General features: G+C 41.1%; 1 protein-coding gene across 1 annotated transcript; it reads left to right on the top strand.

Annotated features, from left to right (window-relative positions):
* The first annotated feature begins 13787 nt into the window (after window positions 1-13787).
* On the top strand, window positions 13788-21383 carry LOC108796245 (vomeronasal type-2 receptor 26-like). The gene is made up of 3 exons (XM_018567705.1): window positions 13788-13829; window positions 14478-14601; window positions 20473-21383. Exons 1-3 carry the CDS (start codon window positions 13788-13790, stop codon window positions 21381-21383), a joined length of 1077 nt encoding a protein of 358 aa, XP_018423207.1.
* Window positions 21384-23152: the final 1769 nt, after the last annotated feature.

The following is a 23152-nucleotide window of genomic DNA, read 5'->3' as shown; positions in this document are numbered from 1 at the left end:
AATCAAGGACTGCTGTGTACTCTCTCTTTTTATTCCCGTTTATTTTACTGTTGTTAGTTCTGTCTCTCTTTGTCAATATCGTTTTCTGTATATTTTTTCCTGCACCATTTCTTTTATTAACCGCCTCCCGCCGTTCTAAAAAAAACAGCCAGTCAGGAGCTTCGAGGACGTAGCAGGCCATCTAAAGACGGCCTGTTAGCCCCACTCACTTGCACGCACCGCACGCACAGGGAAAACAACCAAAATTGAAAAACAGGCAGTGATGCCTGTTTACATACCAGCAATCCGCAGGCTATAGAGCCGGCGGATCGCTTGTATGGGGTGCCGATCAGAGCGCGCTCCCTCCACGGCCCCCCCCATCTGCTTGTCACGGGCTCTGTTGTGCCGGGTGTGAGCCCGGGAGCAGAATGGTGGCTCTCTGACAGGGGATCAGAGGGAGATCGATAAAAAATTAAAGTTGAAAAAAAAAAGTTAGTCACACATGAAAAAGAATTAAAAAAACACAATTATTTTTTTTAAGTCCCCACCCATACATACACAACGATTGCGCCCATTACACCGCACATGTTATATATTGCCGTGAATGTCTCAGTTAGTGCAATAATTCTAGGGCCATTAATTACTGATAACACTAAACTGATGAGTGGTAAAAGCTTTTAAAGCGTCGCCTATGGCCAATTTTGAGTGTGGTAGTTTTTCACCTTTTCACGGGTGCGCGCAATTTTAAAGCTTGACATGTTTGGTGTCTATTTACCCGACGTGACCCCGTCTTTTATATTTTACAAAAAAATTGGGTAATAATAAATGTAGTGTAACATAATGTAAAACAAAACTTTTTTTCCCAAAATGGTCAGTAATTTTTCCTAAATATAGTAAAAAATAAAAAAAACCCCAATGGATGATTAAATGCCACCAAAAGAAAGCTCTATCTGTCCTCAAAAATTGATATAATTTTCATTTCAGTTCAGCGTTTCATGATGGAATAAATGTCAGTCAAAGTACCTCAGTACTGAATACTGAAAAATGGCCTGGACAGGAAGGGGGTATAAACACCTGGTTAGCAAGTGGTTAAAGGACTATCTTAAAAATTGTTAAGCTAATCTCTGTGCTCTAAATAAATATTAAAGTATCCTTACCTCTGTGAAGAGTGATAGTGTATAGTGAATCCTGTCATATTCCCGTCTAAAAGGACAGTGGTATCATAGGCATTGCTTAAGTTTTTGAATTGTCACAGCACTTGCTAAGAACAGTTCATGTTTCCTTTAAAACACATGTTGGCAGCTACAGTTTGGTGTGTAAAGTGCTAACTGAGGAATTATCAGGTGTGGTTGAGTAGGAGCCCAGAAACAGGGAGACTCGCCAGTACTAAAGGTACCTCTACGCAAGTAGACTGGTATAAACACACAATGTCTTACGCAGTGATGACCAGCACAGGTAAAGTCCCGAAACACCGTGGCCAAATCATAATCCAAATTTGTTGTCAGTAATCAGAACAGATGACACGGCGGGCAGCGAAGGATCAAGTTTAGATAGCGAAGACAAAGGTCAATACACAGGAAAGCAGCAGGATCATAATGCCAGGCACTACAAATGACAAAGCTCTGCAATAGCCAACCACTCTCTCTGGCTGACAGATCACACAGAGAAGGATACAACCCACCAGTCCTGAGCAAAATATACTGAAACAGTTCACAAGTAGTTATATTGGATCTGCATAGACCAAGTGATTGCTTTAATCATCTAGTGGTGGGACATTTGCTTGCAGACCTGCCATGTAAATCATAGAATTACTGCACATTCCCTTTACTGTTACATATATTCCAAAGGATGCATTGCCTGGATGTCTATCTATCTGTGTTTTATGTTACATTGATTGCATGTGCAAATAGTTAAAAAATGTGTTACATATCTATATGAATTGTTAACTTTTTTTCACAATGAAAAAACTTTTTGTAGAACATCCCAGCTGAATATCTTAAGCTTCCTAGCTTTCCTTTCTGCAACTGATTATTTTAATCAGAATCCATACATCTTAATGAACATCACTCTAGGCTTCCATCTATACGATTCATGGCTGGAACCCAGGAAAGCTGTACAGAGTGTTCTGCAGATCTTATCTGGGCCGGAGAAGACAATTCCTAATTATTCCTGTACAGAACACGGCAAGCTGGCCGGTGTTATTGGAGATCTCTATTCAGCCACAACAATCCCAATTGCCCAAATCCTCGGACTGTACAGATACACACAGGTCAGTGAAAACTGCTTTTATTTTTGTAATACTAATCTAAATCAACAGAGTTAGCAAGAGACATTCTGCAAACACATAACAGTCTTTAAAGGTTAAAGCATATGTAATTCCTAACAATTAGCTTATTTTGTTTGATCTTTTAGATAGTTTGGTCTTTTAGTTAACAGTTATCTCTATGGACTACAGAACCCCCACGACCACCATGTTTTGAATTTGAGTAAAGGCTGAGGAGCCCTAAGCCATCTTCTGTCCTAGGGTGACAAATATGCTACTCCATGTATAGAGTGCAGTGTTAATTCTATATGACACTAAATATAATACAATTAATGCCAAATACAGTTTTCTAAACCACTGTCAAATGATTTTATTTCTATACTCACCTCTGTGACTCTATTCCATAGTCCACTTTGACAGTGCTGCAATCAACAGAGCTAACGCCACCTAAGAAGTTCTGTACATCGGAGCACTGTATTGGGGGCATGTGAGTGACCCAGACCACAGTACTCTGTGTTCACCACCTGTCCAAGTGTCCAGCATGTTACCAGCACAGGACACTTTAACCCATTGCTGTAGCACAAAAAGGCATTAACAAAGATTTTCACATCTGAAGTGTTACTGTCTATGTCGCCTGTGATGAAAATTATCTGGTGGTGGAATTCCTATGTGATCACAGAGCACAGACTTCATTGAATGCTGATTCTGTACTGATTTTAATGAGTTTTAGTTGGTACATTTATACAGACTTTCAAGGAGTGAATGACAAAGCAAATACAACAATTTGATATCAAAGTACAAGTTGATGTGGTAAACAAACATTATTGATCAAAGTACATGTTGACATGGCAATTCTTTACTATTAATCTAGATGCTAGTTAACAAACAAACATTCTCAATCAAGGTGAAAGTTGATGTGGCAAACAGACACATGACAGAATTTCTAGGTAGAGTAGTATGATGTAAATTACATTTCATATCACCTAGGTTAATACAATTTATATTATATGTATCATTTCTTTCTCAAGCCAGACTGCACAATAAATAGAAATTCTGCATTAGAGCTTGTATTGCTTTTACTGGGCTCTGTCACTTGAAAACCCAGCATGCTTTGCACAGGCTTTGGAGGTATTAGCTGACTGTATTGGAAGGGACATATATATAAACAGCTTTCTCCAATCATCTTCCAGACGAGCAACCTGAGATATGATTGGCTCCTCCTTCTACAGGAAACACAATTAAGAAAGCAGTTCAATACCCTCCCACCCCCTCGACCCTCAGTTTTTTGTGTGTTTCCTACCGTCCAGCAATCTTCGTCACATTTGTTTCTTTCCTGACCGGTCGGCCTTGTGGTCGCCGGTCCCCGCTCTGTGCCGCTCTGTATTCAGGTCGGTGCGGTGCCTGTTGCCTTGCTGTTGGTACGGAGGGGTCTTCCCCCCTCTCTTGCCAGGCTCTGTTCCTCTGTTCCGTGCCCGAGGAGGAAGAGATCCAAAGCTCCTGGCGGTTTCCGCCCTCCCCCGGCTGCTCCTGCAATGTGGAGGAAGAGGGCAAGTCGGCTGCTGCATCCAGGTCTAAGGGTGGGGTGAGTGCCGTATGCAGTATGAGTAGTAGGAGTAGATAAGGTTCTTTAATAGAAATAGCCTGGAGGTCTCAAGATAATGTTACCTAAATTATGATATCAATATAGCAATTGCAAGAGAAGGGACATATTAAACAGCTTTCTCCAATCATCTTCCAGGCCAGCAACCTGAAAGATGTTTGGCTCCTCCTTCTACAGGAAACACAATTAAGTAAGCAGTTAAATATCCTCCCACCCCCTCGACCCTCAGTTGAAATTAAAGTATACTACCTCCGCCAGTGCTCGAGGGGAAAATCCTACACACCTAATAACAACTAGATGCATAACTAATAAACCACGGTGGGAAGTAGGCTTGCTGTCCTGGAAGAGTCAGAGAAAACCCGTTATCGGTAAGTTATAACAAAACATTTCTCCAATCATCTTCCAGGCCAGCAACCTGAGAGGATAACCAAGCACACAGCCAGCAAGCCTACCATATTAGGGCGGGGCCACTGCTTGAAGCACCTTTTGGCCAAAAGTGAGGTCCTGTTGCGACAACACATCCACACGATAATGTTTCACGAAGGTATCCTGCCGCGACCAGACAGCTGCTTTGCAAATCTGGTCCACTGATGCCCCAGCCTTTTCTGCCCAAGATGTAGCTAGAGATCTAGTAGAATGCGCCTTAACAGAGGGAGGAACCGTTCGTCCCTCTGAACGATAAACATATGTTATCACCTCTTTAATCCATCTGACCAAGGAGGCCCTAGAAGCTTGCAGACCCTTCCTGGGACAAGCAAACAAGACAAACAGATGGCTCAATCTTCTGAACGACCTTGACTGTTCCAAATACTTATGTAAACACCTCCTGACATCTAAGGTATGGAAAGCCTGCTCCTTAGGATTTTTGGGGTCATCACAAAAGGAAGGAAGAATAATCTCCTGATACTTATGGTACTGGGATGTACAGAGGATCTGGTTTTAGAATCACCCTATCTGGCAGTATGAGTAGATAAGGTTCTTTAATAGAAATAGCCTGGAGGTCCCCGACCCTTCTAGCCGACGTAATCGCCAGTAGGAAAGCCATCTTCAGAGACAACCACTTCAGAGAGATTTCTTCCATCGGCTCAAAAGGGGACATAGACAGGCCACTTAGCACCAAGGACATGCACACTCTGCTGAAATCAGCAACCTTTTCACCAACGGATCCTGCAGTAACTTTAGTCTAAAAATACTGAAAGGGACGATAGTCGGATAGCCACACAACACCTATGTTATCAGACCCATATAGACAAATTCATAAGGCTGTACAGTATACATACAATCTCAAAAAACGTAATAATTCCAAAACTGCAACTATTATAAAAAATCCAATACAGGAATCCAGGGTATCTGTTTGTATCACTAGTGTACCAATTTGCATAGTATGCAAAGATTGCATTTAATTGGCACACTAAAAGACCAAAAATAGAATGCTTAGGATAATCCACTTGTCCCAAACCGATGCTGATTGAAAGTTCATATCAACCCAATCCCGATATTTTTATTGCCACCACCACCTCAACAGTCACAACCCAAACGTAGGCTGTGGACAGCTTTTTTGAAGAATTGCATGTTTATTACCTTCATGGAGTATGTGAGTAGATGGAGGTATATCTTGTTATATATAATTTGTAATAAACAGTATTTCCCAAGGTGCAGGGGCTGTTTTTGTGTCTTCTTACATGTACCTTTGAGGAAGTTCACTTTTCATGTGCAAGACAGCAGCATCCCTCAGCAGCCTGTTTGGAAGAGGATTTCTCCACTCCTTAGGCCCCATTCATACTGAGCGATTTATCGCACGATTTTCATGTCGCTCAGTGTGAATGGGGCCTTAGTTGTCATCGCATACGCTGTGGTTTTGAAGTTTGTTTAAGATTGCCATTCATCCCCAACACCACTGTGTATACTGGGCTCAGCTGTCCATCATGCTGTCCCAGGACCCACGCGGACCAAAGAAGATCAGCATACATGCATGGTCTGGTTTTACCTTTGGTGAATGAACCCAAAATGTATGAGGGTTTTATCACTTCTAGTTTCAGGCTGTCATTCCTCTGGCCACTGTGGCCAGAGGAGATGATGGTGTAGCACAGTCTGCATTCCATCAGCTTCATTGTGGTCCACAGGTGAAATTATGGATCTAAAAGACCCCTGATGTCTACATAAAGACCTGTCACTTCCTCTGCTATCACATAGTGGGCTTGTATTGTGTATTTTTTTCAAAAAATATTAATTTCTAAAAAACATTTGAGCAAATATGGTGTGACATGCACTAGTATTTATGTACTTTACAGGGCCTTTTTTTAGTAAATTTAATTGTTTGGAGGTTTTAAGCAGTATTCCAGAAAAAACATTATAATTTAACGTGTGTGTGCAAAAATGTAAAAATTACTCCAGTCCCGAAATGGATAAAATTTTAGCACAATGTAACCTGTAATAATAATTTTAATATCATCTGGATGTGAATGTAATCTGAAAATATAATAACATTATATTAATAGTTATTCTTATTTTTAGATCAGCTATGGAAGCACCGATTACTCATTAAGTGACAGACGGCTTTACCCGCATGTTTTCAGGACCGTTCAGAATGATTATGTCCATTATTTAGCAATCGCCAAACTAGTGAAACATTTTGGATGGAACTGGGTTGGAATACTTTTTTCAGACAATGATACTGGAGAGAAGGAGGCAGAAATTCTGAAGAGATATTTGACTTCCCTGGAGATTTGTGTGGCTTTTGAAAAAAGAATGACTGTGAATTCTGCTGCAATTGATCAGTGGAAAGACACAATTAATAATGGGCGTTGTAGCGTTTTCATACTTTGTGGTTCCGTCACAAGAAATTCCGTTCTTTATCTAACTGAACACTCTCTATACAATAATAAAATTATGCTTATCCTTCCCCCATCCTGGTCTTCTGGTGACCTCGATACACTAACCTTTCTCTTTAAGTTTATAACAATAATAGCTTTAGAACGTATTAATCCACCAATTCTAAGACGGGTAAGTCTGTTTGATGACGAACTATTGTCAAGACATTCACAAATTAATGCATTGTTTGATTCTCTGGCCGTTACATTCTACAATATAACATCAACTCAAAATGGGAAAAATATTCGATTCCAAAATATTACTATTTATGAACATTCTTCTATGTTACCATATTTACTTCCAATGATACTGAAATATGGGATTTTCAGGGAATCTCTACGAATATATCTTGCAGTAGAAGCTATGGCTGAAGCTATATATTTTTTCAACAAGTTTAACCAAAGTTTTATTAGATTCCAGCAGGTAAAACAATAAAGTCCATCAGTTGGTCAAGATTTTAAAGCTGATTTTTTGTATATAAAACATAAAGTTTAATCTGCTTAAAAGTACTGATGATCCGAGATTATGACCAAGCTATAGACATTTGAATATTCATTGGAGCGATTCCTATTTGCCGTCTATAATGCCTTTACTGATGCCTTTACTCACCATCACTGATGCCTTTACTCACCATCACTACTCCTGCCAATTGCCCTGTTTCTGTTCTCTAGCTCCAAACACTGCATTGTTGGAGAGCAAGGGACTCTGGGAACTCTCCAGTCTAGAAGAGATCATGTCAGATGCATGGAAGGGGTCTTCACAATCCTCACTGGTCTCCGCTCTACCTGGCTTTCGCTGTGCAGCAAACAACTATTTTTAGCTCATATACAGGCTATTGAGTGTCTTAACAGTACAGATACATACTTTATTTAGGTGACCACATCTCAGGGTTGCCAGAAGTTGTGATCACAGGTCTGAACTGGGAATGTGTAGCTGGATAATTACCAGCATGTGTCACAAGAGGTCCCGATCTAACCAATGCCTGATTAATATCTCCATCAAGAGATACCATCTAAACATATCTTTTTAGTAATAGCTCTGAGTCCCTGAAGCTCAGCTCAGCTCTTCCCTGAATTAGGCCCCTTTTAAAAATAACATTTTAAAAAGGAGCTTCATATCCTCAAAACACTTAAATGTGTTATTGTTTTCAATAAGTATGAGGTTAAAGGGTTGTGTCACTTTACTGTGGACTGCTGGCATGATCTGCTTACTGGTTATGCAGGGCAATTTTTTATGCAAGGCAAAAGGGGCAGTTGCCCAGGGCCCAGTCATTTTTGTGGGGCCCAAAGCAGCGGCCCTTTAGGCCTCCAAAAGAAACACAAGCAGGGGTGGACTGACCGTTCAGCTAGGAGGGGGCCCATCACTGAAGGATTTGGGGATGCACCAATAGCGGCACTTTCATTTTTTTTAAATGGAAGCAGCTGTCTGAGGTTCCACATTTGCTGGGGACCTTTGCAGCCTTCCTGTGAACCACAGCACCTGTTTACAGCACTGGCCACACTTCTCCTCCTTCCTGGGGAACCCCGCCGCACACACCTGCCCGCGAGATTCTCCCGACCCCTGTTGAGACCCCACAGAGTCCAGCTGAAACCCTGCACAGCCCTCCTGAGACCTCACACATCCCATCTGAGACCTCACATAGCCCATATGAGACTCTGCATATCCCACCGGAGACCTTACAAAGCCCACCTGAGACACCACATAGCCCACTTGAGACCTTGCATTGCCCATCTGAGACCCCAAACAGCCCACCTGGGAACCCACACAGCCCACCTGAGCCCCCTTAATGTAGATTTTGACCTTAACTGCTTTAAAAGTGATTGCTAGGAGTTGAGATTGGCTATTTGCATGTATGTTATATTTAATAAGTGGGACATATTAGTCCATGTAGCTAATTGTTAGTAAGTGAGGAATATGTACGTTTAATTCTTTAAGTGGGGTAGATGTTTTGCTGAATTTTTTACTGGACTGGATGTTTTATTGAATGTTTATTCAATACATAATACATAACCTCATTCCCTGCTTGTGATGTCTCCGGTAACAACCCCCACTCTCTCCAGCTGTCTACAACACTGTAAGGGTTATTCACAAAGCTGCCGATGGCAGCCGAGTGAATAACCCAGCCGACGTGAAGTGAGCCGAATGCTGTTGGGCTATTCACTTCTGGCTTGTACGGCTGATTTCAGGCGTACATCGGCTACCTTCAGTCAGCCGAACATGCTCTGCATGTTCGGCTGAGCTGAAGTGCAGAAGGACTTCGACTCAACCGATCCAACATCTGGATGGGCTGAGCCGAAGCTCCCCTAGCTCACCCGCTGCCGTTTGCCCCCATTCTCATAGGGGCCGAACAGCAGTGAGTGAATAGCTGAATGCCGCCAAGAGGCATTCGGCTTGGCTATTCTACTCGGTACCTCTGAGGTACTGAGCAGAATATGGGAAAAAAATGAAAAGAATGAGAAAAAAAGTTGTAACATTATTTTTAAAAAGATTAAAAAGTAGAAACATTTGAAAATATATATACAGGTACATTAAAGAAAAGAAAAATAATGCAAAAAGAAACGATTGGGCAGAGTTAGCAGTGACAGCTAGCTCCACTGAACTGTTTCCTATTGGCCGGCACCTGTAAGAGTCTTCTAGCAGGTCCTGGCCAATGAATAATAACTGGGCTGAGCCGGCTGTGACGTCACGGCTGGCTCCGCCCAGTTGTTATTGTTTAACCCCTTCGTGACGGGAGACGTACAGTGTACGTCCCGTCACAAAGTGGCTATATGACTGGCCACGTACACTGTACGTGCCGAGTTATATTAGCCTCTGTAATGCTGGTAACTGCTGATTCTCAGCAGTTCCAGTCATTAATTAATGCCTCACTATTGAGACATTCATTAATGAAATAGTTAAGCTTTTTTAAAAGCTTCTTTCTTTCATTAATGAAAGAATGAAGCCTTTACATTCAGATACGGGTTTGCTAAATAGCGATCCCGTATCTGACAGCTGAAGATAGCAGAGAGGTAGCAGTGACTCACCTCTCTGCTATTTGTTTTGACAGCTGGAGAGCCTGGCCCGATGTTAAATGATACATTTCAACCACTAGATACAAATGTATCTCTTGAGTGAAATGTATCAGTTTTGATCGTCTAGGAACGATCAAAGACCTTTAGTGAGATCTGATTCTGACATGCTGTCAGGATCAGTCTCTAAAGTTATTATTAGCTGTTCCTAAGCTTGGAGCAGCCTGATAATAACTAAAAATTTTAAAAAGTTAATTTATTAAGCAGTCATAGTGATTGCTTGATATAAACTGACAAAAAAAATTTTTTTTTACACTTATTTTTTTTACAAAGTGTAAAAAAAAAAAAAAAAAAGTGTACAAAAAATTAGGAAAATAAAACGTTTATATATAAATATATTTGTATACTATAATTATTATTAAAAAAATTCTAAAAATAATAATAATAATCAAAACTTGCTGCTGTGGAAGAATCACACAGCAAAAATGTAAAAAGTGTGTCAGTCATTTAGGAACAGAAACTAAAAACTAGCTCAGTCATGAAGGGGTTAATAACAAATCAACATCCCCAGGTCATTTGGGGATGCTGATCTATCATTATGACTGGTTGGAGCGAGCTGTGAGATCATGGCTGGCTCTGCCCAGCTGTCATTTGCATGGAGATCAGTGGGCTTCGGCCAACCGCTCTCCACGTTTCGGGTGTCACTATGGCTCAGCCGAGCCGAAGCATATGCGTTCGGCTCTGCTGAGCCGCTCAGCCACCTTCAGCTGCTGTACGGGTTATTGTGAATAGCCTGCACAGCAGCCCTTCGGTTTGACTGAACCTTAAGGGCAGAAGTGGCTGAAGAGAGCCGAAGGATCAGCCGAAGCTACGGCTGGATCCTTCGGCTCTTTAGACAATAACCCCTATGTCTTGGCTTCCACCTGAGCCTGTATCTCCAGGAATGCAGCAGAAAAACTCTAATTCTAAGAGAATAAACAAGAGACAGTCTTCTTTGAGCAGTATCACTCTATGTTCATTAGACATAATGTACACTGTGCAACAAACTGCAATGCATGGCAACCTAACATAGCCTGCTGCTGCAAAAGTTTTCTGAGATGTCTATTTTTTTTAACATTTTGGTGCTTGGAAAGCCCAATGTTTTAAATGGGCTGCCTTGATTCACATGAAATATGAAATACACATGAAACACATGAAATAAGGCAGCACCCCAATATACATATGGGCTCCGAATGTTTGCAAGCTACTCTCCAAGGCATTCCAAGAATCCAAAGAAGAACCAACTATACTAATAACATCTTTCTGCAAAATAAATCTGTCAAATCAATTATTATATAAAGAATTTAACATTAGCATACGAGCACTTAGTAATGTCATGACCCATTGCGGTACATGTGTAGCATGGTTTCTATTCATAACATACATAGTCATACATATCATGAGCTTATTTATCTAAATATTTTTTAGTTATAACTCACTGTTTAACCCCTTAGTGACACAGCTTCAGAATTTTTTTTTTTTTCTGGGGACCAGAGCAATTCTGCAATTTTTGCCATATTTTTCATCTTCCTCACGCCTTGCACCTAAACATATTGTATATAATTTTTAAAGGACAAAATGTGATTTTAGTTGATGTGACATATGCATATAGAAATCTTATTATTTTTAAAACAAAATATAAAAAACAACAACATTTGTCACAGTTTTGGCGATAATAATTAGTGTAGCTAACAGAAAGTAATTCATAATAAATTATGTTATTTGTCCTGATTTATAGGGTATATCATATGCCTGAGATTTCAATTTATTTTCGGAGTTATAGGTCACAAAATACAAGGAGTGAAATACAATTCTAGTGTGGAACAATTTTAGAATGTGGTATGTTTGTCTCCTATCTTTAATAGCCTCCTTGGCATTATATTTTCCTATAACTTGTTTATTAAACTCATTTTCTGAAACTTTTTGACTTTTTTTTTTCTTTTTTTTTAAACTTAAACAATGTTAAAAATATATATTTTTTAAATGTATTATTTTTTTTAACTAGGGGGCACTAAGGGGTTATTTTTTATTTACAGGGGGTCTTTGATACTTAGTATCTCTGAGTAGAATACAGTATTCTCCTGAGAGATACTTTGTATCAGTTGGTAAATTCACAACCGGCTCCAGCTGCACACAACACAGTCAGATGCTGTCGGCTGTGTAACTATCACAGCTCTGTGATCATATCGATCAGCTCTCTCTGTGATCACGGAACGGAGACCATCTAATCTGCTGTTGAAGGTCTGCCTCAGACCTTGAGGGACCCATCAACAGTAGTAACTCAATGAGCTGCTGGTCCCTTCACGAACCAGCGTTCATTGTACCGCATGATGGAATTGTCCCATCACCGGTTGTTAACGAACTGAAGGATGGTGATGTGATAATCCCGTCATCGGTTGGGAATTGATTAATTATCCCTCCCTGAGTAGCCAAGAAACCATATCTATGAACAATACATAAATGGTTATGCAGGTAAGCTGCAATACCATCTAGGATATGTGTACAAAACAGGATATTGTGAACTAATATTTTATATGATAAATTTGGGCAATCCTATTTGCCATAATTAACTCTGTGTGTAAGTGAGAAACTTTCTGAAACTCCATCATGCTAGAGATTCTATGAAACATGGAAATCTAGACCAACATCTGTCCAGTACGATGCTCTGATATCTATTTACAAACTTCCCTAGTTTACCTTCTTAACAACTGATATGGAAGCTATTTAGCAAAATTTTACAAGAATATTATACATAAAAAATATCTGTAATAATTATGCAAACAATAAATCTGACCTCCGGCCTTCTCTTCAGTCTTGCACAGTTGTACCGGCTCCTCTCCTGGACTGGAATAGCTTACTATGATCTCAGTTTACACTGTGAGCTTCTTACAATGTACAGTAGAAGCTTTAGCAAAGTCAGATAGAGCCTGACTCTTTTCTGTACTGGAGGATGTCTAGAATCATCTAGCCCTTTTCCTTCCTAGCCTGACTGTCCCTGACCTTCCCCTGGCATTCACTGTATTTAATTGTTTTCAATCGTGGAGGTTTAGGAACACAGGTGGGTGTTACCTAGCGTGGTCTGCATGCAAATTCAACCTGCCCAGAAACCCGTTATCCTGAAGATATCCACCCATCAAGGCATTGGAATATTTCTCCCCAGAGTCAGCCCAATGCTTACCTCAGGACAGAGGGCTCTTAACCTCCCTGGCGGTATTCCCGAGTCTGGCTCGGGGTTGGGATGTCTACTGGACTCTTGTTTGGACAGATTTAGGTGAGTTATTCCTAGGATTTACTAAGAACTACAGGCCTACAATGTAAAACAACATATTTGCTTGAAAAACAATGTACCGCTTTTGGTACCTAAAATCCTGAATAATCATACCGCCAGGGAGGTTAAGAAGGAGTTACTGAGGAAAAATGTGGAGGTGTTTTTAGGCTTTGCACAGCACTCTTGCACCATCAATGGTCTGTCTGCATTGCACAGAGAGGCAAGGATGCCCATCCATAAATCTATTATATGGTATGTACTAAGAAAACAAAAAAAAATATTGAAAGATGAGATTAGCATGTTGATGAAGGGAGGAAGGAGAACCAGGGAAGGTAAAATATAAACCAATTCAACTGTATCTTTAACTTATTTGAGGTTTTCTTTTTTTCCTCCAGTTGTATAAATATATAAAAGAAATAAAAAATCCATTTGAGAATGTAGATCGGAAGACATTTTTTGATGAAAATGGTGAATTTCCCTTCCACTACAAAATAATAAATTGGGTAAAACCTAGCAGCTCTAAAATAAGCACCACTGATGTTGGTTTGCACACACCATGGGCTAAAGAGGAAGACCAACTTCACATTAACTCTTCTATGATAACATGGAATGAAGATGATAATAAGGTGAGGAGAAGCACATATTAGCCATATATTAGCCTTATCAGCCCATCACATGTAAGTATAACAGAAATTAAAAATAAAATATTTGTATCTTTTCTTCCTCATACTCATGTAATGGAGACTATAGGGGTCTTCCATGGAGAACTGCTTCCGTCCCCAGGAAAAAATCATTTACAATGTATGTAAACCCTAACAATGAAAAATAAAACTGCTACTCATGTCACTAATTCAGAGCCGTCCTGTTTACTATTCCTGTGTTATAATATCAAAGAGTCCAACAAGCCCCCCCCCCCTAGTTCTTACACAGGTCAATTAGTCTTTATGTTGTAGAGATCTGAGAGTGGGAGGGTTTGAGTAGTTAACACGGGTTAGGCAAAGAAGAGCAAGATGGATACCACTACATTTTCAAAGCTGTTATGTATTGTCAGGCTTGTCAGCCCACAATAGGGATAAAGAGGTAAGTGGGACCCCATGCATGCACTCACAGAAGTTAAAATACTTTATCAAACAGGGATACAAAAATGAGCAGGGCTCTATGTCAACAACACCAATGACCACTTTTCTATTCTTGCTCAATAATGGTTTTTGACTGCAAGGACCAGAGCTGGAGAGATGGCATGGCTTTTCCCAATGCAGTGGCTGATTTGTGAGAGTCTATGAAATCCTTCACTTTTTTGGAAAGACTTGCACTCAAATTGTGCGCTATAGTAATGGTAGAGGAGATGCAGTGACAGTTGGCCACACACTCTTACTGTATTTCTAATGTTATTTTACATGAGCAAAATTATTTTCTGATATTGCCAATTTTTTTTTGACTTCTTATTAGAAGCCAGAATCTCGGTGCTCAGATGTTTGTTTGCCCGGAAACAGAAAAAAGCCAAGATCATCAATACACCGTTGCTGCTATGACTGTGTCCCATGTTCAGAAGGGGAGATATCCAATCAGACTGGTATACCTCACTCTTTTATATAAAGTTGTATTCAGTAAACCAATAGTTATAGATGAGAGAATGCTGAAACTTAAATAACAGCACTTTTTAATTTTCCTATAAAGCATATTCTTGTGGGGTAGGAAATAACATGTGGGAGGGTGAAAAACAGATACAGGTGAAACTCGAATAATTAGAACATCGTGCAAAAGTAATTGCAGTAAGTGCCGCAAAAGGGGCCCAAACCAAGTACTGAGTACATATGCATGCTTGTACTTTTCAGAGGTCCGATATTGTTCTATGTACAATCCTTGTTTTATTGATTGCATGTAATAATCTACTTTTCTGAGGTTGGGGATTTGGCGGTTCTTGGGGTCTTCATGAGCTGTAAGCCATAATCATCACAATTATGACAAATCACGGCTTGAATGATCTTGCTTTGCATGTAATGAGTCTATCTCATATATTAGTTTCACCTTTTAAGTTGCATTAGTGAAATAAATTAACTTTGCACAATATTCTAATTATTTGAGTTTCACCTGTATTTGTACATAGCAGGTTTTTGCTGGACTATGGAAATAAACCCTTTTGCTTACAGAGATACAATTCTGACTAACTACAGACAGTTCACTGGACTCCTATGAGGTTAAAGGAGAACTATGAGGTGAGTGCTTTTCACTCCCCTCATAGTTCTAGCCGACCTGTGACAATTAGACTGTCACAGGTCAGCCCAGTAGATCGGGAGGTGAGCGAACATATACCGGCGTTCTCTCACCTCTCGATCCTGTCACGGCTCTCTGCCGTGACAGGGGAGGGTCTGGATTCCCCCCTCCCCGCTCCGATCAGCCAGCGCTGACTGGCGGAACGGACGGGGGAGGGGGCGGGTACAGCTGGCTCTGCCCCTAGATAGGCAGAGCCAGCTGTCACTCACGCAGCTGGGCAAAAGTCTCTGTCCAAGAAGAATAATCTCAAGTTGACCTCCGATACAATACAAAATGGCTACCAGTAGGCCCATTTACAAATCTGTAAAATAACATGTATAGGCCTATGAAATTGATTCCTTTCTGCCCAATAGTTCTGACAGCCCTAAGTAGGGTGGCTACTTAAATTTAGTTTGCTAGGACTGAATCCAGTCTAGCTTATTACATAGTCTGTGCTCATTTTGTTTTACCTTAGGATTCTGTTATTGATTGCATCTGCCTGCTGCTGGGTGTAACCTTGCCACTGAGCAGAACAACTAATAGTGTAATGTTATGAATATTTATGTCTCTCCAGCCAATCACTAGGCATTTCATGGCCAGTGGTACATGATGGGAGTGGGCATAAATATCTGGGTCTTCCTATGCGAGAGTCTCTTTCTCCCCAGACTCCTGCCTTGGGGAAGTGCGTTATGAGGGTCCTGCCTAACCAGGCCTGAAGCCTACAGGTGCTCAGGTGTGGACAAAGTCGGGTCAGGATTTATTCCTGGGATGGAGCTTCATCTGCTGGAGGTACCAGAGAAGCCAGGATGGACTTTGACCTTGCAGGGAGTCTGGTGTCTCACCCAGAGGAGTTGCCAACCAGCTATGGATCTCTAACACAGTGTTACCTCATTCTCGCTTTAAAGGCCCTTTGCACTGTGAAGCTTTTTAGCAAATTAAGCTTGTGAACAAAGTATACAGTCTGGGTTTTCCACATTAGAAATGCTGTGGTTGTGCATGTTGATACCACTACTATTGCAGTCTTTGAGGATTGAGAGGCCAAAAAGAGGACTAGATCCTATACTAAAAGAAGACGTTCAGCAAATCATATAATTTAACAAACTGTTCTACACATCCATGTATTGTCCAATTCCAAATGGTATCCTGATGCCACCCATATGGCAGCCTTGGAAGATTGAAGGCCAAAAAAAAGATGAAGTCTTATCTTAAAACAACATGTCCAGCTTCCTATAACAGACAGCAAACGTTTCTACAACCCCATATCTTGCCAAAGCCATCTCCTATTCTGATATCACCACTGTGGCAGACTGTAAAGATTCAGAGGTCTGAAAAAAGAACTAGGTCACATCCTGAAAGAACAGCTTATAACAGGCACCACACTTTTCTACCCCCCTTCTATTATAATATCAGCACTATGACCATCTTTACAAAGCATGAGGCAAAAAATTAGTATAAGGTTGCCTCATAATTAACAAATATGGTGGAGGAAAGCATGACTAATAATATCAAATTTAGAAAACAAAATATCAAACAAACTGGACTTAATTAACTCCAGTAGTCTTATTTTGCATACCTGGAAACTTGCCAAATCTTGATGAGCAATGCATTCTTTTTGATGATATTACTGGCTACATAACCATCTGTATGTATACACGGGGGGCATGCTATATGTCATAGACTGAGACTCCTGTTTATCTTTTCTCTGTATTTTATGTACAGGTACAGTATTGACATGTTTATTTTATGTTCAATGCAAGTATTCAAAACTTGGTGAAATATATTCCACATTCACCACTGTGCACGCTGAGATTTTTTTCACCTAGACAGCAGATCCAATTGTAGCCCCAGTTGTATATTTTTAAAAGTGCATCTAGAATTTTACCCATTGTAAGCTGCAACATAATCACTGTAACAGTGTGGTGTCTGTAGTTGTGGGCTTACAGACTGACACATTGATCAGATTGGGTACATCCTAAAAACATTTAATGTGAAAATGACTTAATGTAGCTTAATGTACCATGATGTGCCTAAACCTCAATCAATTACCTTGAAACTTTGCACAACCTACCTTCTCAGCTTCCCAAACCTATCCTCGAAGTTTAATGAATTTTGGTTTCCCACAAGGCAAATAAGCTTGTTTTTTGGGAGCTTAATGTGGCTTAACGTAGAAAAAACAACTTAGATGTTAACCGATTTCCCCCAAACTTCCCATACTACAAGGCTCTCTCTATGCCAACATATTCTGTAGATTTTGGGTCATTTGATAAAACGTACCAAAAGTTATTCACATTAAACTCCCCAAAAAACAAGCTTAATGTCACTCATTTGCCTTGTGGGTAACCAAAATCCATGTAACTTCCAGGATAGGTTTGGGAAGCTGAGAAAGTAGGTTGTGCAAAGTTACAAGGCAATTGATTGAGGTTTAGGCCCATTATGGTACATTACATAGTGTGGCAGTGCATGGCAATGCCGTGACGTAGCATGGCAACATTGGCACCCAGCACTCTCAGCCAAAGGGGCTGAGAGGGTCCAGAATATAAACAATGTAATAAGGAAGCACCTGGCTTTTCAGGTCCTCCAGGTTTTGCTAAATGTAGCTGGGATCTGGAGCTCTGGAGATCTCTTAGAGCTCTGGGTGGGATGAGATCTCCAGTCCTGGGGCCAGTTGTTACCAATGACCAGTATAGCTGGATCAGGTGGCTGAGAGTAGCCTTATTAGGAGTCTGGACCAGAGTTCAGAGAGGAGTGTTGGAGTTGTGTGGGTGCAATCACAGAGCCACAGCAGACCCAGGTGTGTGTGGGACACGTGGAACAGCCAAGGAAGGCTGGGAGAGGTCGGGAAGGTCGGTGACCCTAGGACCGCTGGGACACACTGCTGAGAGAGCAGAGTGAGGGTCATGAGGAAAGCTACTGAGCCATATAAAGGACTGCCTTATGTTGCTGCTGCAAGCTATTTTGTGTTTGCCCTTTAATAAACTGCATTTTACTTGACTTACCTGGACTACAGTGGAGTGTCCTTGTTACAATAGTTATATAGTATTTGGGGTTGAATAAAGACATACGTCCATCAAGTCCAACCCATGTAGGTCCACATTAAGCTACATTAAGCCATTTTCATATTAAATGTTATAGGATGTCCCTCAGTTTGTGGCATTTTCTAATAAATTCAGTAAGATCATCCAGACATGGCATAATCAAGCAGCAATTGAGGACTAAAAATCTAAGCCTCTGTTCTCCTGTTTTTGTTCCTATATGGTGAATAGAGAGGAAATGTCTTCATTCTCCCCTGTTACCTCTTCAATTTGCTTGGGTGTTTCTCCATTAAATACATTTTGGCATACTGCAATTACTCCTTCTCCCTACTATGTGGCTCTGAAGAAATTGTATATGTTTTTACTATTTTGGTTTTTTTTTGGAACTCCACAAACCTCATGAGTTATATTCTTAATTCTGCCATGTATTAATAAGGTTATATGTATTTTTTCCCAGCCCACAGGGACCTTCTTCATACACCTTACCCAAGTTCAAACGCACCACCTTTTTTTTAACCTTTACCTATTTACCTATGTCCTAAGCAATTTTTTTGTTGTTGTATTTGTAGAACTTTTTAAATCTACTTTGTATTGTAACATCTATATCTTGTGTTGTATCTTAAAATTTTCCTTCTGCTACACTGGTATATGACCTACAATGCATTATGAAAACAGAGTTTCTCTAATAAAGCAAAGGCAACAAGCTTTTGCAAGATTTGTTTTTATGTGGGAAGAAGGTTTGTATTAAAGGTTAGGTTACAATGTTTTGTTTTAAATTAAATGGGGACATTTCAGAGCCTTTATTTTATAAGTACCTGTCATCCAAATAAGAAGATATCCCTTCACTACCTGTTAGATTGTATTTTGCTGTCCTAATGCTCGGTTCTGTTCTGGTTTCTTGCATAACAAGTGTAAGGGAAAATCTCCCTAATGGGGTCAAAGTCACAATAAAAACCTGACAGATGTTGCAGAGAATGTAAGGACAAAGCCTCTTTTTTTTAATTGTCTGTGGCTCATTAAGGAAATTTACCTTCACTTCCTTCCCCAGAAATGCAACAAGAAGTGAGAAAAAAAATCTCTCCAGATGAGGGGCATTCCCTTTTTAAACAATTGTCACCTGAACAGGGGTTCTCATTGAAATAGATGCCCTCACAGTTGGTTCACATGATGAAAAGGAATTCTCCTGATGTTCTGTCTTGCTAACAATGGTCAAAAGAACAACAAGGGGAGCGAAGCTCTCCAATGTGGGCACAGGCATCAATAAAAACTTGAAATTCTACAAATTGACACAAACGTTAACTTATCCACAATCTTTTCAAAACTAAAAACAGTTTGATTTTCAAATATCTCTTTTATTTGAAACATTCAGCACATAATAGTAACTCTTACAGGTCTATTCACTAAATGGTGAAGGGTTTGGAGAAGGCAGGGGAGGAGAACAATCTAGGCCAAAATAGCTGATTTAGAAACCATCTCCAATTCAGCTCACTTTTCAGTTCAGCTATGTTGTCCTAGATTGTTCCCTTCTCCTGCCTTCTCCAAACTCTTCACCCTTTTGTCAATAGCCCTGTAAATATGTGTAAGACATCTAAACTTCAGGCAAACGGCTAAATGCATAAATGAGAGCTTACAGGTCTCCATCCAAACACCATCCTGTGACTGATACAGTGAAAGGAGAATCAGCATGCTGATGAGCTTGTAACTCTATGTGATGTATCTTCCTATCAGCGTGCTCCTTGTATTGAGTGGATAGACAGAATTACTAATCCTTTGACAGGTAAAACAGCTCTCATATATGTATTTTATCTGTGTATTTATTTGCTTGTCTGGAGTTCAGAAATAAATAATGATAATTCTCCAACTGTATCATAGGCAGCTTTATGTCTAAAAAGTACTGAAGAACACTAGTAAATACACGTCCAAATTACATTCCTACCAAAATAATGGCAAACACAAAGATTATAGGAAATGAAAGCATTTGCTCCTCTACAAATAAATGTTTAATTAATTAGAACAAAAATTGGTGCCTGTAGAAGTGTACATAGAACCTGACACATTGAGCAGTTTGGGAGCATTTTCTAATAAGTACAATAACATGATCTAGACATCGAAAATATACAATAAAAATTAATGTGTGTTATGTCTATTGCTCTTGGCAGACAGTGAGAGCTGTATGAAGTGCAGAGATGATGAATGGCCTAATGAGAAGAAGGATCGGTGTATTCCGAAAGTGCTGGAATTTCTCTCCTACATTGATGGCATTTCCATTGTATTTATTACATTTTCTGCTTTACTCTGCGTTATGACTGTTATAGTAAAGGGGATTTTTATATCTCATCTGAACACCCCCATCGTCAAAGCCAATAACAGAAACCTGAGTTTTGTTATCCTTGTCTCCATCATGTTGAGCTTCCTCTGTGTGTTCTTGTTCCTTGGTCAGCCACAGGATATAACCTGTATACTCCGTGTCATGACATTTGGAGTCATCTTCTCCATAGCCGTCTCCTCTCTTCTCGCTAAAACAATCATGGTTTACATTGCTTTCAAAGCCACCAAACCTGGCAGCTACTGGAGGAAATGGCTTGGAGGCAAACTGTCCAATTCCATAGTATCATTGTGTTCATCTGTTCAAGTGATAATATGTCTTATTTGGTTGTCCTCTTCTCACCCTTTTATGGAAATGGACATTCATTCTTATCAAGACAAGATCGTCATTCAGTGTAATGAAGGGTCAGTCATCGGATTCTACTCTGTGTTGGGTTATATGGGGTTTCTGGCAGCTGTGAGTTTTGTTCTGGCTTTCATGGTGAGGACATTACCGGACAGTTTTAATGAAGCCAAGTACATCACCTTCAGCATGCTGGTGTTCTGCAGTGTCTGGATTGCCATGATCCCGGCCTATCTAAGCACCAGAGGGAAATACATTGTGGCTGTGGAGGTATTTGCCATATTGGCCTCAAGCGCTGGACTTCTAAGCTGTATATTTTTCCCGAAATGCTTCATTATTCTATTTAAACCCGAAAAGAATACACAATCATGTTTGCTTGATAACAAGTATAGATATGGGTAACCTCTCTTAGGTTTCTGTTTATTAATGTTTTCACCCAAGATTCTCACAATTTCCTAATTGAATTCAGTAAAGAAATGTGTGTAATGTTTATGTATATTCTTTTGGATTGAAAATATTGGTAATAAAACATAATACAAAATAATAAAAAATGGTTGTTGATAATTGGTTAAAATCTCCGCCACATCCCCCCTGCTCTCACATCTCCCCCTTCTCCCCCTCTTTTGCATAGCCCCTATGTTTTCACTCTTTCCCACATTCCCTGTGCTCCCACACCCCACCTGCTCCTCTCTCCCCCATATCTCCCCCCTGCTCCCACTTTCCTCCACATACCCTCTGTTTCCACTCTTCCCCATATTTTCGCTGCTCTCACATCTTTCTCTTATTCCCTCCTACTGCCCCTCTTCTCCCACATCTCCTCCCCCTTGTGCTCCCACATCCTCTTTGCTTCCAGTTTCCACCACATCACCGCTGCCCCCATGTCTGCCCCCTGCTCCCACTCTCACCCACTCCCCCCTGCTTCCACTCTACCCCACATCCACTCACATTGTTCCCTACATCTTCTCTGCTCCCACTTTTCCCCACATCTCTCTGCTCCCACTTTTCCCCACAATACCTGTGCTCCAACATCTCTCTCCTGCTCCTACTCTCTCCCCCACATCTCTCTTCTGCTTCCATTCTCCTCCACATTCCCTCTGTCCCTATATTCCTCACATTTCCTCTGCTCACACATCATTCTCCTGCTCCTACTCTTTTCTACATCCCCTAAGCTCCACATCTCCCCCCACATGCCCTGTGCTCCTACATCCCCTTTGCTTCCACATCTCCCCTGCTCCCACTCTCCCGCCCTCTCCCCCTGCTCCCACTTCCACCCACATCACCTCTGCTCGCAATGTCCCCTTTATCCCCTCTGCTCCCTCTCTCCCCACATCCCCTCTGCTCACAATGTCCCCTTTATCCCCTCTGCTCCCTCTCTCCCCACATCCCCTCTCCTCCCACTGTCTCCCATTCCCTCTACTCCAACATCTCTTCCCTGCTCCTTCTCTCCCCCATATCACCTCTGCTCCCACTCTTCCCTGTATCTTATCTGCTCCCACTTTCCCCCATGCTTCCACTCTCCACCACATCCCTTCTTCTCCCACATCTCCCTTCTACTTCTACTCTCTTCCACATCCCCTCTTCTTTCACATCCCCCACCTGCTCCCACTCCACCCAACATCTCCCTTCTGCTCCCACTCTCCTCCACATTCTCTCTTTGCTCTGATATCTCTCTCCTGCTCCTGCTCTCTCCTATATCCCCTCTGCTTCCGCATCGCTCCCCAACAACCCCTGTCCTTCCATATCCCCTCTGCTTCCACATTCCCCCATGCTTCCACTTTCCACCATATCACTTCTGCTCTCAATTCTCCCCCTGTTGCCACTCTTCCCCATTCCCCCCTGCTCCCACTCTCTACCACATCCCCTCTGCTCTCACTATTTCCCACATCCCCTCTGTTCCCACTCTCCCCATATCACATCTGCTTCCACTCCCCACATGCTTCTACTCTCCCCCATATCCCTTCTGCTCCCACATCTCTCCCTGCTCCCAGTCTTCCCTTCATCCCCTATGCTCCCACATTTCCCCCTGCTCACACTCTCTTCCACAATCCCTCTGCTCTCACTCTCTCAAATTCCCTCTGTTCCCACATCTTCCTCCTGCTCCTAATCTCTCCCATGTCCCCTTTTCTCATTCTGTCCCCTACATCCACACTGTTCCCATTCTTACCCACAGT

Source organism: Nanorana parkeri, unplaced genomic scaffold, assembly GCF_000935625.1.
Source record: "Nanorana parkeri isolate BGI_ZX_2015 unplaced genomic scaffold, ASM93562v1 scaffold1085, whole genome shotgun sequence".
NCBI lineage: Eukaryota > Metazoa > Chordata > Amphibia > Anura > Dicroglossidae > Nanorana > Nanorana parkeri.
This window is presented reverse-complemented; position numbering and strand designations above follow the sequence as displayed.

Excerpts from the sequence above, each read along its gene's own strand:
- LOC108796245 (XM_018567705.1), top strand. The coding sequence starts at position 13,788 with ATGGAGAACTGCTTCCGTCCCCAGGAAAAAATCATTTACAAT. Across the intron at positions 13,830-14,477 it reads AGGAAAAAATCATTTACAAT|AAGCCAGAATCTCGGTGCTC; the intron begins GTATGTAAACCC and ends ACTTCTTATTAG. Across the intron at positions 14,602-20,472 it reads GGAGATATCCAATCAGACTG|ACAGTGAGAGCTGTATGAAG; the intron begins GTATACCTCACT and ends TGCTCTTGGCAG.